The sequence below is a fragment of the Planococcus citri genome, chromosome 1 (genome assembly GCF_950023065.1).
Source record: "Planococcus citri chromosome 1, ihPlaCitr1.1, whole genome shotgun sequence".
NCBI lineage: Eukaryota > Metazoa > Arthropoda > Insecta > Hemiptera > Pseudococcidae > Planococcus > Planococcus citri.
Genome location: NC_088677.1, coordinates 2069209 through 2086153, shown reverse-complemented (window position 1 = coordinate 2086153; position 16945 = coordinate 2069209). Strand labels below are relative to the sequence as shown.

At 33.6% G+C, this 16945-nt stretch overlaps 1 protein-coding gene and 1 long non-coding RNA gene across 4 annotated transcripts in view; one reads left to right on the top strand and one right to left on the bottom strand.

Moving 5' to 3' along the window:
- LOC135844477 (uncharacterized) overlaps window positions 1–16945 on the bottom strand; it is a 93275-nt gene that overhangs the window by 72348 nt on the left and 3982 nt on the right. The window contains exon 1 of one of the 3 annotated variants that reach the window (XM_065362711.1): window positions 13975–14001. The exons of the other annotated variants lie outside the window; for them this stretch is intronic. Coding sequence (XP_065218783.1) covers window positions 13975–13986 — 12 coding nt within the window. The 5' untranslated portion in view covers window positions 13987–14001. Of the gene's footprint in view, window positions 1–13974; window positions 14002–16945 lie in introns of those variants that run through there. 3 annotated transcript variants of the gene reach the window in all.
- On the top strand, window positions 4805–14167 carry LOC135844499 (uncharacterized). Its single transcript, XR_010558549.1, has 3 exons — window positions 4805–4967; window positions 5113–5289; window positions 13590–14167. It is a non-coding gene; the product is annotated as an uncharacterized LOC135844499 (long non-coding RNA).

The window sequence follows — 16945 nt, the reverse complement described above, 5'->3', positions numbered from 1 at the left end:
AATAATTACGTAGTGATACCCAAAATATGTTTCACTTATAATAAGGTTTGCTATAAATGGTTGTACGATATTTGATATTACAGGCACTGTTTATCTCTAGAATCAGAAAATGTACTTCATATCCAGTAACGTCGCGAATGGGTATCTCGGGGGGGGGGGGGGGCGAGTACACGAATTGGACGATTGAAGTATTGATGTATAGGACGACTGAAATATGGAAAATCAGGGCTGCGCAGAAAAAAATCTGTCACCGGAGGGGGGGAGGGCGAAGAAAAGACAAGTTATGCTATTTCAGAGGATGGGTGCATCGTCCTTTTGCCGACAAAAAATTGTAATTTTGCCCCAATAATCCAAATTTTAACGTGCTGAGCACTGATGGTATCAAAAAAATTACAAAATCTAATGGTTCTGTTCCGAAAAAGTGAAAAAATTGTATTTTTCATACGCTTCGAGTATTATGAGTATTTTTGGAATATTTGTGTTCAATTTTTATATTCTTAACATTTCGCACCTCGGGAGTAATCAGGTTACCTCTCAAAAAAAAAATTGATTTTGACATTTTTGCATTTTTGGGGTTTGTATGACCCCCCATCAACCAAAAATAACACTTCGAGTTGGGTACACTATGTAGATCTTGTAAAAAACGCAACTGGCCTAACTCAAAATCCCAACAACATTGCAAGTTGTTTGGAGTAATAAGGGTACATCACAAAAAACTCCTCCTTTTTTGGGCAAATTTCGTATAGATATACAAAGTGTTAACAAACAGTTTTGATTGTTTTGAATGTTTGTCAGATAGAAATAGTCACAAGAAGTGCATTTTTTATTGGTTTGTACCGAGTCAACCGAGTGGAAAATTTTTTTTTAATTTGATCATTTTTCAGAAAAATGAATTTGCACATAATATAATGAAATTTTAGGTTTTTGAGAAAAACTCAAAAACTAAGCAATCTAGAAAAAAACTAACGGCATTAAGTCGATTGGAAATTTAATTCTCTACAACTTTGTTAACGTGAAATTCTTTTTGGACGCTTCCTTTCCGCCTCCACATCAACTTTAATGAAAGGTTCTAACTCAAAATGTTTTCCAAACATTGAAATATTTCCTCTTCAAGATTTTATTTTTCAAAGTGTTCTTATGCTAAATGAAGGTATGATACCAGATCTTTAAAATGAGGTGCTATTCATTCCTCACAATTCATTTTAAGTTGATAAAAATAATGAATCAAGTTTTTTAAAAAAATAAAATCGCTGTCCTGTAAAATTTCGCTTTTTTGAGTACTCCCGAGGAGCGATTGGTAAAAGTAGGATCATGATTGGCCCGAGCAAAGCGAGGGCAGAAGCCTTGGAAAATTTGTGATTTGAACAGTGAAAAACAACAAAAATTTTAATAAAAGAATTCTGTTTTTCGGATCTCAACAATTTTCAAATTTATCATAGGCCTAATTTTCTCGATATTGTAACTCTGTAGAAGAGAACCAAATTGACCCAAAGCTTGCTTCTGTTCTTAAAAAATGAAAAACTTGAATTTTTCATACGCTTTGAGTATTATGAGTATTTCTGCAATTTTGAATTTTTCTGTTAAATTTTTATATTTTTCAACATTTTCAAAAGAAGTAGGTAGTTTGAATGGCTCGAGCGAAGTGAGGGCAAAAGTTTTGGAAAATTTGTGATTTGAAAAATAGAAAAACATCAATTTTAATGTAACAATTCGGTTTTTCAGACCTCAGTTTTTTCTCAATCTTATCAATGGTTTCTTGAGTTTCCAAGTGAAAAGAAGGGAATCAAATTGGCCGAGCAAAGCGAGGGCAAAAGCTTTTCAAAATTTATAGTTTCAAGAAGCAAAACAGCGCGCAGTAATTTTGATGCGAAAAGTCAGTTTTTCCACCGCTCACATTTTTAAAACTATAAACAAAAATACTTTCCAAGCACAATTGAGCCCACTAGAATCAAATGTCTACTTCTCCATTTTTGAACATTTTGAGAAAAACGCAAAAAACCTCCCTAGCATTTATCGTAACATAAAATACCGAGGTAATATGTCCAATATTTTTGTACCAACATGACAATAATGACACACATGTTTGTTTTACTCTACGCGTTGCCGTAAGAGTTCCTGAGCGTGCCTGAGCAGTTTCAAGTTTGGAGAAGTCAAGTTTTGTCTCGAACTGTACACTTTTACCGACTTTTCTTAAGAAAAGTGGAGTACTGTATTTGTTGGGATGGTGGAAGTTGGGTCGGGGAGTGACTTTTCTTTACGTTTTGAGGGTCTGGGATCACGATACGACTATTCCCGAAAATTCAGGTTTCCTTATTTATAAGGTTTATAGTATATAGGCATCGCGGCAGACATATGAGAGCCAATTTCAGAAAATTTTGAAATTTTGAAAATCTTTTATTTTCTGTTTTAATAAACAAATCTCAATTCTAATTGCACAGTCACTGAAATATATAAATCATCTCCATCATGAGCAAAAATGAAAATTTTTGGAGAAAATTTGGTCAAAAAAATTTGAAAATTTTTTGAACTAAATTGAATTTTGTAAAAATTGTTTTATTGCAAGAAAGTCTGACCCAAAACAAAATTTTTGGTATCAACAATATTCCCATAAAGCAATACGTAAAATGCAGAAAAATCATTAGTCAAATTTATCATCATGCATACCCAATTTTAACAGGGCTTTGTGTATGCCGACCAGCGCTTCCTATTCTATAGGCCTCGCGTTAGTACTACATCTAGTGAACATCTCTGAGAAACAAATCAATTGCTGTACAAGTGTTTAAAAAAAACAAAACGAATCGATTCGTTCGTAAAATATTTTTATTTAGAGAAAAGTCGGTCACATGTTTCTAGTAATATGGTGCTAAAAGTTGAAGAAAGCTTGGAAAGTTTGAGAAATTAAAATAATATTGCATTTTTAGACCATTCATTTGGAAATTGAAATAATTTTCCTTTTTTTTCAAAGTAAAAAAAAAATAATTTTTATTAAGAGGGTACTCTAGGTTATGCGTTTTTTAAATATAGCATAACCAAAACATGCAAGGCAGAGTACTGATTAGAGGCGATGCATTTTTCGATTGCATATAAATCAAATAATTGTGTAAGCATTTAACAAAATTTTTTTTGAACAATATTTTAATTTGAAGTTTGTTTCAGTGAATGAAAACCATTCAACACCGCAAACAAACATTATTATCGAAGTATTTGCCATTTCAGAAAGTTATTGAAATTATGCGAGTTGTGTCGTTGACACACGATTTCTCCAACACTACTGAATGAAATTCGCTGAAATTTGACTATGTTATACTTGAAAGTATTCCTAACAAGTTGACGTTCCCCATTTTTCGATTTTTTTTCTTTCGAGTGAAAATATAACCATTTAAAAACACCCTCAGATGATGCTAATTTCGTAATGACGGTAACATTGATATAATACGAAAAAAATCGAAAAATGGGCAACGTACGTTCAAGTATAACACAGTCAAATTTTAGCGAATTTCATTTAGTAGTGTTGGAGAAATTCTGTGTCAACGACACAACTCGCATAATTTCAATAACTTTCTGAAATGGCAAATACTTCGATAATAATGTTTGTTTTCGGTGTTGAATGGTTTCATTCATTGAAACAAACTTTAAATTAAAATATTGTCCAAAAAAATGTCGTTAAATACTTACACAATTATTCTATTCATACGCAATCGAAAAATGCATCGCCTCTAATCAGTACTCTGCCTTGCACGTTTTGGTTACGCTATATTTAAAAAACGCATAACGTAGAGCACCCTCTTAAAGCCAAAAAATGGACTCCTTACAAAAAAATTGTTTTCATGCCCTCGAATATTAATTTTTTAGAGCTTTCGTCCTCGCTTGGGCTGTTCGTCTTCTTTTTCAAAATCAACTTCATTCAAAAAAATATAATTTAAATTCTACAGTTTTAGGTAAAAGTCAAAAAAACCTACTTTTTAGGTATCTCGAAACAAAAATTTTCAAAAGCTCTCGCCCAGTCTTTCCCTCCTTTGCTAGGGCGAATTTACTTCTCATTTCAGAATAAACAAATTTTACATTTGAGATCTCCAAAAATAAAAAATTAAATTAAATAAAAATTTTTATAAGACATAATTATAAACGTTATATCAATTGGCAAAATATATATATTATCTCCCACAACTGTGAGCAAATTTTAAGTCGACACCCCCACCCTTAAAAACTTCAATTTAGCTTCTGCTTAAGAAATGGGGCCCAACATGATATTTTCCCCGGGCCCGCATTGGTTATCGACAGCCCTGCCGAAGTGTTTGTGAAAATGAGGGTGGCGAATGGGCCCCTCACAAAGTAATCCTTTAGATGATGCGGTTGCGAGACAAATTCGTTATTGGAATCAATATATTTCGAAAATCATTTCTAAGTTGGAATTTGGTTTTAAAAAATGGAGCGCCTAAATGCGGTAACTTTTTACCCTTCGCGGCATCCTTTGTTGCGCTTGCGATGCATAAATTTTCGTGCATTTGCGCTTGCAATGCGTTTTTTGTTAGGTAATAGCGCTTGCGATCTACGCCCGTTTTGAATGATTTGTGTTTCTACATACATGAAGTCTCGTAATAAATGTTTTCTCATCGCTTCTTTTGATTGGTTCATTTTATTGAACGTATTGTTTTTTCTATCGAGTAGGTATTTGTCCAGTTCAATAAATGTTGTACTTTTTTCTTTGTTAAAATGTTGTAAGTTTTTTTTTTGCTCTTGTGTAATTTATGGAATTTATGAAATACCTAACATTTAAATATGGAAAAAGTTGAGTAGGCTACTTCATTCCACAAGTAAAATTGAGAATTCAACACTCCTCGATCGCGAAAATCGTATAACTAGATTTCGATTTCCTGAAAAACAGTGATAGGTACCTAGCCTAATAATGTGTAGTTACAGCTTTGTTTCAATTTTCGCGTTTATTTTGGCGTTTTACGTTTCTACGGGTAAGAATTTATCTTGTGTACTTATTTGATGAAATGCAACATATATTGCGAGTGAACAAATATCTATTTACGCCTAAATGTATTGAATTAGTTAATAGTTTGTTCGCGTAAAAATCATGTTCTAATCGTTAATTTTTTAATGTAGGAAACGCTGATGGTACGCCGGAGCTAAATTGTTACGATTGTGAAAGTTTTAGTTATCATCCACAGCGAGACTGTATAAATGTGAATTCAAGAACCAGGACATCAAAGACAACAACAGATATTATGCTTTGGGCCTCTACGCCGCAAGCATGCGTATACAAAAAAACACCCTTGGAAGGTAGGCAGTAAAATAGCACTCATGAAAAAAAAACTACTAGTATCGCCAAAACCACTGCGCGTAATTTACTATTTGTAGTTTACAAGTACCTAGCTACCTACTGTTTAATGCATAACGAAATACACGAAAACCAACTCGAAAAAATACTTCGAAAATGAACAAAAAACATTTTAATTTTCAAACTACATACATTACGCATAAAGAACATAAGAACATAAATGCACCATTTGGTCAGGTAAAAAATTACATATGAACTCCAAGTACGAGATAATTCATGTGAGAACACCTTCAAAAGACAAATAAAACGAATCAGCAGTCGGCACGAACATCGCCAAATAGAAACGAATAATTACTCATTAATTATTACCCCAACAAGTACTACTCGTATGTTGGAAATACTATGTACTAGCAAGTGAAATTACTAAGTATCATTTCACATTTCACAACTAGGTACCTACATATGATATTAGGTATGCAAAAACTACTAGATATGTTGAATTCAAGTTCACTAGTAGTATGTCAGAAATACTACTAGTAGGTATGAAAAACCACTATATTACTTACTTCGCCAGTACCTAGTAGGTATTCCGCAAAAAGGTGTTAGCTCAACAGTAGATTACGATTAATATTTTAGAAGTATGTACTCACTATGCACTAGTGTTTGAAAAAACAACCATTTTTCCAAAACAATTGTTACTACGAGTAGAATGGAGCAAGAGCGAAAACTTCTCAAAAAATTTATTCAAAATTACATACCTACTTAATTTCACAATTTTTTGATTTCAAATTTTTTTACATTACCGATTTTTTTCTACTCACATTTGAAAGCTCAAGAGATCATTTTAAAATCTTCTTACAATAGATAAGTAGGTACAACGTGAAGATGATAATTCAATTTTAAGTAATTTTTCATTTTACTTATCATCATTTGACTTGAATACTACTAATTTATTTTTTTGATTTGGAGATCTTCGATTTTTTAAAATGGTACCGTAGCTGTTACTTTTTAAATACCTACCTATTAAAAAAATTACAATATGTACAAAGAATTGAGTGGAAAATGAAAAATCTCGTTGCCAATTGTCACATAGGTATAGTATAGATATTTTGAAAAAAATCCCCACTACCTATAAAATTAGTTACAAAGTTGATAAGACTATATGTGTAAGTAGAGAATTATTACCAGGGCTCGGATATTCTTTCCCTAAGAAACCCAAAATACGCGCTTAAATATTCCCCAACGATTTGTGTGTTGTTTAACACTACAGGGAAAATCAATTCCATGACGATTTTACTAATATTGTTGTGTAATTACCAAGAATTCACGAACAAAAATGCAAGACGGAGCATTTTATTTCATTATAAAACTGACAATTAGGTACCTAGGTAATTAGGTATGTACTAAATTCAAAAAAAAAATTGCAAAAATTCATCAAAAACTCTAGGTCGCAGAGCGACCTCAACCACCAGCTCGCGCACTCGCTTCGCTCGTGCTGCTCGCCATTTCGGGGCTAGCTCTTTTGACAACTCACCTCATGCCCCTGCTACTAAATGCAAATCAGCTGAAATGTGTCAATAGCAAATTCTACTCTGGTTCTAATTAAAGTACAATGTTTAAAAACTCAAATTTTTCAAGAAAAAAAATTCAAGTTTATCAATTTTTACAATGAATTAACGACCTTTTTTTTCTCAAAAAACTTACATCTATTCACTTCAGATTTATACTTTGGGGTGTTGAATTACTCTGGTATACTTACTGACTTGATAATTATCATCATTTTTAGGAGTAAAATTTCTGAAATTCTACATATACATATGTAAAATTGGGTAGAAAAATGTTTGAAGTTCTTGTAAAATGATGGCATAAAATGAGTGGGTAGTGAGTATGCTGGAGTAATTCAATCCTATTAAATGAAAATCTGAGGTAGGATAGACAAATTTGTATCCCAAGTACATATAGAAACCCTATACCAGTGGTGGCTTAGCTAAGGGAGGGACGTGACTTCAGCCACCCCCCCCCCGCGAGTAAAAATTAGAAATAATGCACGCAGTAATGAACCGTTTTTTCGTTTTTTCGACCCATTTTTTTTTCAAAAAAATTTCGCTCTCACTTCACTTGAGCAGTAATTGCACCTTCATTTCCATACAAATTATCATACATTACGAAGGGTTTCCATAACATTACCTCCAATTTCGATTTTTCATACCTAAAAATCTGGTTTTGGCCTCTCTTTGAGAAAATTCTGGCTACACTGTACTGAACCCTTCATCCCCATCTTCACTTCAACTTTTTTACAAACAATGTTCCACTAAACATTTAAATTTGTGCTGTTGAAATAAAATCCTAACCCAAAAATGATCTCAAGTGTAGAACCTCCTCTCCTTATTATTTTAACAGACACCACATTCCAGTTTTGAAAATAGTACATTACGTGACAGGAGCGGAAAGTTAATCGCATTACTGTCCAATCCTGTCGCGTATACTATTTTAATTTCATATGAGAGGAAAATAAATGCTAAAATTTTTAAAAATCGTTAATTTCTAATTTGTAAACATGTGCGGAAAACAGTTACTTTCCTCCCTAGGGAGGAAAGTAACTGCTTTCCGCACATGTTTAGATGGCTGCGTTAAAGACGTATTTTCCAACCACAAAAATGTCTAGGAAACTACTCATTTTCCGATCATATGAAATTAAAATAAAATACTATAGCAATGAATGTAACTCGCAACACAACAACATCATTCCCTCCTCAACACCCCTACGCTGTAAACACTCCCACATAGCAACGTTCTAATAAGGTTACATCTCAAAAAAGTGATATTTTACAGGAGAGTGATTTTCAATGTTTGGAAAACATTTTGAGTTATAACCTTTCATCAAAATTGATCTGGAGGCGAAAGGAAGCATCCAAAAAATTGTATGTTAACGAAGTTGTAGAGAATTAAATCCGCCAAAAAAGTACCTCATGCTAAAAAAAAGGGGGCGTTGAAAAAGAACGCGTGAGAAAGGTTCATCGCCATTACAAAAAAACTTCAAAAAAATCTTCATACTTAATACAACTGAAAAATATCCAAAAAAAATAACCCAAAACAAAAAATTACTGATATCTACATTGCAGGGAGTTGGAGAATGATTGGTGGTACCTACCTACCTGCCTACGTACCTACTTCAGAGTTTGCAAATAATGAACAAAAATTTCCCAACTTCCGCCCACTTCTTTAGACAACTAGGTAGGTACACTTCCATTTTCTTCATTAGAAAGTGCGCGGAAGTTGGGAAATTTTTGTTCATTATTTGCAAACTCTGAAGTAGGTACGTAGGCAGATAGGTAGGTAGGTACCACCAATCATTCTCCAACTCCCTGCAATGTAGATATCAGTATTTTTTTTGATTCACGGACAATTTCCCAAATCCATTTGCCTGAACGAATTTAAACCCGAATTACCTTTTCCCGAATAAGTTTTCCCCGAATTCTGCCACCCCGAATGCCAATTTCCGAATCCATTTCCCCGAATTTTTGGTTCCCGAATCTTTTATACCCGAATTTTTGCTTCTCGAATGTTTTTTACCCGAATTTTATGGTTTACCCGAACAAAATTTCAGATCATTACCATGGCAAGGCGTTTACAGTTTACAAGTAGGAAGCACAGTATTAGAATATTGAGCATGGGACGCAGGGTAAAAGCACAACCAAAAAAGAAATGGATCGACCTCCAGAATCAAATAAGTGGCATCGTAAGAAATCACCACGACTACGTTGACCAAAACGAAGAAATTGTATTTCTGCGAAACTTAAGTTACATGTCCGTGTGTAAGTTATGAAAAATTAAAAGTTTTTAGGTTTAAAAATTGATTAGAAGTTTAATAAAAATTGGAAATTTATTAGAAGTTTAATCAAAACTTGAAAATTCATTAAAAGTTTTATAAAAAATTACAAATTTATTAAAAGTTATAAAAAATTTTAAGATCTATTCGGGAATCAGTTCATTCGGGAAAAAAATTCGGGATAAAAGTATTCGGGAAAGTTGTTATTCGGGTAAATTTTGGTTCGAGATTTTTCCATTCGGGGAAAAAATTCGAGGGAAGGGCCGGGAACCATTTTTTGTTTTGGGTTATTTTTTTTGGATATTTTTCAGTTGTATTATGGAGAATTTTTTGAAGTTTTTTTGTAATGGTGATGAACCTTTCTCGCGCGTTCTTTTTCAAACCTCCTTTTTTTACCGTGGGGTACTTTTTTGGGGGATATCGCCAATTTTTTCTGAAGACTTTATAAACAAAATATTGGGTTAGATTTGTATTCACTTTCACTCAAACATGGTTTCCTTAAAAACGTTGTGGGGGCGGGGGTTCAAATCTCTTCTGGAGATTTTTTTTCTAGTGAATGTTATTTATTTATTTATTTATTTGTCAAAATTCCAACATTCAAAAACCTGTTGGAGGCTCCAGAACTACTCAAAATGGTATGAAACTATTTCCAATCGATTTGAATTGCCTGAAATGAATTTACATACAAAATTTTAGCTTTCTAACACATGGTGAAATTTTGATTTTTATCATTTTTTAAATTATTTCTTTTAGATTAAAAAAAAGCAGAACCAATTTTCTAGTATGAGATTCAAGAATATAAAACGCAGTGATAACAATTTTTCAATTAAAAAAAAATAATTACTTGAAAAAGAAATGAACTTGAAAAAAATTTTCAATGTAGGTACAGGCGGGATTCGAACCGAGGACCCTCTGTGTAGTAAGCCAAAACTCAAGTCATGCAGCCTCTGGGGCTGCGTTGTAGATCGCACGTTTCAACTCCATACAACGCCGAATGCAACGTATATATAATACATACGTTTCAAATATATAACGGCCATTCTGATTGCTACATATAAAATTGACGTTGGTTTGAGTTACTTAAACAAAGCTACAGACTTTTCAACTCAAATCATTTATAATGAAATTTGGCATATAGATTACTAAAGCTATAGAGAAGTGCCTTTTGTACATTTTAGCTCACTTGCAAAAATACTTTCTGAATAATGAGCGTTTGAAAATTTCAAATTAGGTAAAAAAAGTGGTTAGAATTCGTTTTTCAAAAAATCCCTTCATAGTGACCTGAATTGTGTATAAATACACCATCACGCAAAAAGGGTATTCCCGGATAAGATAGGTGAAATGCCCCTGTCCTCGGATTTTTAATTTTTTGATTGAACATTGTTGGGTACCTCTAAAAAAAATTGTAGACCCAAAAATTTGCCCCCCACCCCAGCCCAGCCCCCTTCTCCACAATGACGAAAAAACACTTTTTTCAGGAAAAAAATCGCACTTCAACGAGTTTTGAATAAAAAATTTTGATTTTACCCAAAATATATACAGGAAGCATGGGTCTATCCACATGAATTTTTTCGAAATTTTTCGCCCCCCGGGGGGGGGGGGAGATATTGATAAAAGAAAATTTGAAACCGCCATATCTCCGAACCTAATTCTTGTGCCCAAAATTTTTTTTCTTCTAAAAATATGTTCAGGTAAGTAGATACTATTTTTGGAAATTTTTTCAAGTTTTTTCTTCGAGTGGGTCATCTTCAAAAACTCAAAAAAACTCTTCAAAATGTGCTTTTTGTGTCATAATAGCACCGCCAATTTCAAAAATACTCGTAGTGAAGTTCTGAAGCTTTGCACGTGAACCTTGAAAAACTGTAGAAGATGCAACAATTCCTCTAAAAGCTCATTTTGGGCCCATGGGCACCTCCCCACCCAATTTTGGGTCTGAAAAATGTTGGCAATATGGGTGTCGTTTTCATATAAATCGAACCCCCTGAACACGAATATGAAGTTGGATTTACAGTTGGACCCTTCCAAGGGCCTCATTTGGGGAGGGGGGTACAGGGTCCCAAAATTGAGTTTTTCACAAAAAATGGTTTATTTCAGCGTTATCTAAGTCCTGTAACTTCCTTAATCAAGGTTGACCCACGGTTTTTGTGGCGAATACCATTATACACTCCCTCTCCCTATCTACCCATGTTGGCTACTATCACAAGATGAAAAAAAATATTTTACTTTCTCGTGGCTGTATGCTGACTGGGTCTTCGTTTTTAGACAATTTTTCATTGTGTCTTGTCAAACTCTGTCCTAAAGAACACACTAAACTTCTAAAAAGTCGTTTTAGCAATAGGTATGCTGAAAACATCATACGAGCCTACGTAGGATGTACACAATAGCAATCACTGAACACAATTACAAAGGACATACATTCCATTCGAAAGTTAGGCAACATGATGATTGGTATGCCAGTGGGAATGAACATTTACGAGTACATCTTGAGCTAGAGGATATCACTGTAGTTATTGTTGAGTGAGCTGTTGAAGCGATTTATTGTGTATCTAGTACGTTCGATATGTTTCAGTGATCAAGAAGATAGTGATGATGACTTGTATGGCTTCCCCCCCCCGCCCCCCGGGAATACTTTTTTTGACCATTCAAAGAACCCTTATTCTTAAACAACTAGTTTCGACGAACCTATGTCATATTTTGATACATGTAAAATAATTTCTTTTTTGTGTATTTTGTACCCGAGCACTAAAATAACCCGTTTTTTGCGAAAAACTCAATTTTGGTACCCTGTACCCCCCCCTCCCCAAATGGGGCCCTTGGAAGGGTCCAACTGTAAATCCAACTTCATATTCGTGTTCAGGGGGTTCGATTTATATGAAAACGACACCCATATTGCCAACATTTTCCAGACCCAAAATTGGGTGGGGAGGTGCCCATGGGCCCAAAATGAGCTTTTAGAGGAATTGTTGCATCTTCTACAGTTTTTCAAGGTTCACGCGCAAAGCTTCAGAACTTCACTACGAGTTGGGTCTACAATTTTTTTTAGAGGTACCCAACAATGTTCAATCAAAAAATTAAAAATCCGAGGACAGGGGCATTTCACCTATCTTATCTGGGAACACCCTTTCATCGAATTTCACCCAGCAGATTTTATGAAAAGTGTATGTATTGAAGAAAATGAAGGAAAAAAACGGTGTAAAAACGGCATTTTTGTAGTTCTGGTGCACTTTTGTTACTAATCGTACAGCTTTCAAATTTTGATATGTTGATAAGCTCGTCAAGATCTTCAAAATGACGTACTTTAAAATTGGTGCGATCGTTTTTGAGATCGAAAGGTACTGATTTTCGCGTTTGTTGGTCTCAGAAGAGTAGGCGTTTGCGGTAGCGGCGACGTTCTTTTTCCCAACCCCCTCGCCGTGCTACCACCCGGCCTGATTTCAAATCGACATAATGTCAGTTTTTTTCTAGAGTGCTTAGTTTTTGAGTTTTTCCCAAAAAACTAAAATTTCACGTATGAGCAAATTCATTTTTCATGAAAAGTTATCAATTTAAAGTTTCTTTTCCATTTGGTACAAACCAATAAAAAAATACACTTCTTGTGACTATTTCTACCTGACAAACATTCAAAACAATCAAAATTAGTTTTTACACTTTGTATGTGCAAAATTTACTCAAAAAAAGCGGCGTTTTTTGAGATATAGGTATCTAGCCTTATAACTCCAAACAACTTGCGATGTTGTTTGGAATTTTGAGTTGTACCATTTGCGTTTTTATAAGATCTAGATAATGTACCCAACTCAAAAAGTCATTTTTAGTTGCGGGGATGTAACAAACCCCAAAAATGCGAAAATGTCAAAATCGATTTTTTTTTTAGATGTAACCTTATTACTCCCAAGGTGCGAAATCTTAGCGAAATGTAGCCAATAAAACATGAAATTTGCCCAATTTATTCCTCCTTTGACACAGTCGGGGGGTGGGGGGCTTTGGCAGCACTTGAGGGTCAGCAGACCTTTTTAAGCAGATTCAATGCGAAAAATGCTATATTTAGACACCAACTTGAGCCATCGGTTTTCTCGACTGAAAGTTCAGAAAAATTGTGAACTTTCAAGCTTTCACTGAGTTTTAAAGTAGCAGCTGTGGATCAGCAGACCCAGTGATTTCAAAATAGGGGTACGTATACTAACTTTTGAGACCAGCCCTCGCTTTCAGTTATTTTGGCCGGATTGCGGTAGGTACAGCTCTCAGGCTGTTTTTGTTAAGTATTTATATGAGAAGATGCGGGGTTCACAAAAATAATTCTGCGGGTGCCACAAGATTGTCTTTCAACGTAAATACATTTGCCTTTTTGTGATTCCATTTTTAGTAGAAACTTTTCTGCTCTTTATTTCAGCATTTAATAAACACAAAGTATGAATCATTATAATCTACAACAAACAAAATGTTCTAAGCTAATGTAAATAATGTTGGCCTTTTCAGATGGCTCATATGTTATACAACGACTATGGTATTCCGCACAAAGTATAAGAACTTATTGTTCAGATTATAAAGCGGAATTTCCAGGATCGGAATGCAAAATGTGTTTCACAGATTTATGCAATTCTTGGTCTGACAGCCTCCAGGCACCTCCAACCACGTAATCACCAAAGGCAAAATCGAAAGAAACCACAATTGATGGTACTCGCTACCTCTGTTATCCAAGGGTGTAAACCTCAACTACAGATAGGTAACAGAAAACCGTAACCAAACGAACAACCACCATGCCATGATTCTCCTCAACTCCAACCATGTTATCACCTACTTACAATCACATCACTACCAGAGATGGAACAGATCGAAATCTGGATTAAGAGTAATTCATTACCTTTGTTATCATCAGTAACGATTTTTAATGAAAACTGTGAACTTTGGACAGGGATTTTGCAAAAACTATTGGATGGATTTTTGTGGAGTTTGGTTCATTCTATTCAGTCTACAAATAAAAATTGAAAAATTATAATAACTTTGACTATTTCCCAGTAAAAAATATAACAATAATAAAACCAAGGATCTCTTTCTATCAGTGTATAGTTATTGTTATTAATTAACAGTGTTTTTTAATAACCAACCATATTGGCAATCATATCACAAGAGAAAGACAGTTCTTGCTACTACACGAACGCATTTACTTGATTACGGGATTTGAATCAATTTTCAAGGCACGTGCATTGTACATCGGATGGTATCTATAGCGATGCGAAATTCAATAAGCCACACAAGTTCGTTAGAGTAGGGCAAAAAACAAACATATATGTCCGTCTAACATAGCTTGAGCTGAATTGTGTCATTTGCATAAGCCGAATTCCAACAAATTTTTCATGAATTTTTCCAAATTTTTTTGGTTCCCAAAATTTTTTAGAGAGTAAAAATTATTGGCTATGTTTATTTTGCATGTTTATTTATGGCTGATTGGCTGGAAAAAGATTTATTGAAATAAATCAAGATAAAAGCTAATCAATTTGGGAAACCCTTCTATTATTCCTTTTTGGCTTCCATAAAATGCAACTGACACAATTCAGCTCAAGCTATGTTGGACGGACAATATCTCGGATTTTCGACAACATTTTGAGAAGTTTACTACGAGTGGGTCACCAGGCCGGGAAAATTCAGAGCCTCCAAGCCGTACACAGAGCTCAGCCAGAAGATCTCAAAAGTCACAAAACAGCAATTTTTTTTTAAGTAATTTTTTGCTCATGTTTTGTGCCGATGTTATCTACGCAGTATTTTTATTACCCCCTCCTCCCTGCCCAAATGAAAATAAAAAACGATTTCAGTTTCTTAATCTTTGCGATCCACTGATTTCAAAATTCGATGTCAAACATGTTTCAGCAGTGAGCAACAAAATAGAGTCACACAATCTCGTCAGACCACTTATCACGAAAAGTTCATAATCATATGTACATGTAGATGTAAATAATTATTATGAAAATGTACGTTTCCTGGACTTCTTTCAAATTTTCAAATTATAGCTTAAAAATTTGGAAACCTTCCGAAAATTGAGCTATCAAAAAAGCTCAAATTTGAAATTCGAAAATTTTTGGCGAATATCTTAGAAGCTATATACTCTCATAATACCTCCAAAAACGCTATAAACAGACTTTCTCCAAGTTACAGATGTCCTTAACAATTAAACTGCAATGCTGAATACTACATATGACGAGCCATTCCAACTGCTAAAAAAAACCATTCCTCATATCAACTGCTCAGAAAAGAGGTAATTGGAGGGCCAATGTGAATCAAATTATGAAATTTTACAACAAATTCTTACACAGAAGTATGTCACCTTTCATTTCATGGATTTTTAAATAATTCGACTTTGAAAGTCCAAAAAAAACTCATTTCGAGCAAACATCAATTTCCATACCTCATCTGAGAGGTTTGAAATTGCCTACATTGAAATTTTCCAAAAAAAAGTGAAGAAATTTCAGTAGAATTGAAAAAAGGTCACAATTCAGACAGACTAAAAGTGATATAAAATGACTTGAAATTTAAGCAGATTTTGCAAAAATTGTAAAGATGATTGAAATTTACAAAAAATTGATTGAATATTATCAAAATAAAATGAAATTTTCCAAAAATCACATCGGAGGATCACAAAAACAGTCAAATTGTTTGGAAAATTTCACTAAAAATGGCCAAAATTCCGGAAATTTGCAAAATTTGCCAAAAGTTAGTTTCAATTATTTAAAAATTTGATAAAATTATACAAAAATGGACAGGAACGACTAATACAACATGATGAAATGTTTCGAAATTGAGAAAAGTCTGAAAAAATTGTTACCCACCAGAAATTGATAAAAATATTGTATCCGCAGAATCGTACACCTACCTAAATTATCTAAAAAATTGTTAAACTGACTTACCTATGCTTACGTATCAGTTTTTGAAAATTACTTTTTTCGAAAATCACATTAACGGATCCCAAAATTCGTACAAATAAAATTGCTTGGAAATTAAACTTACAAAAAATGAACATAATTTCCCAAAGTTTGATCAAAACACCGATGGGATGTGCTAAAACGGCATAAAAATAATTAAGAACGACTAGAGCTTGATAGAATGTTTCAAAATGTAAGCAAAATCCAACAAAAATCGTTCAGATTATAGAAAAATTATGTAAAAAATGAACAAAATTCTGTCAAATTTCGCAAAAAATCATTTGAAACATTCATAAAAATTTGTAAAATAATTCAAAACGTTCAAAATTTAATGAAAAATTTTGGGATTTGAATAAAATGTTGCAATAATTACATATTTATTGTCAGAAGAAAATGAAAAAATTGATTAAATACCAAAAAAATGGCATGAAATTCTTTTGAATTCGTAATAAGTATAAAGGAATCGTAAAAACTGTGAAGCTGGTTAAAAATTTATGAACTGTCAGAAAAAATTGAGCGAAATATTATTGAAATTTGCTAAAACTGGAACGAAAAGTAAAAACAAGAAAAATCGACTAAATAAAGATAAATGTAGGTATCTAAAATTCAAAAAAAAAAATTACTGAGTTTTAAAAAAAAATCAAGAACTAACTGAAAAGTTTTAAAATTGAAGAAAATTTCGTCAAAATTATACGAAGCAGCACCATTGTTCGCATTTTTTTTTTTTTTCGACAATGGAATCGAGTTCAAAAATGAGGTCTTTGCAACAGAAAATCGAATTGAGCCTTTCCTATTCAAAAGGAGGAGTTGCGATAAGGACATTTTTTGGCACCAGCTAGTTATCGACTCAACCACTCTTAAAATGTTGCAATAAATATACATACAAAATACAAATCCATGGTTAGTTAACCCAAAATG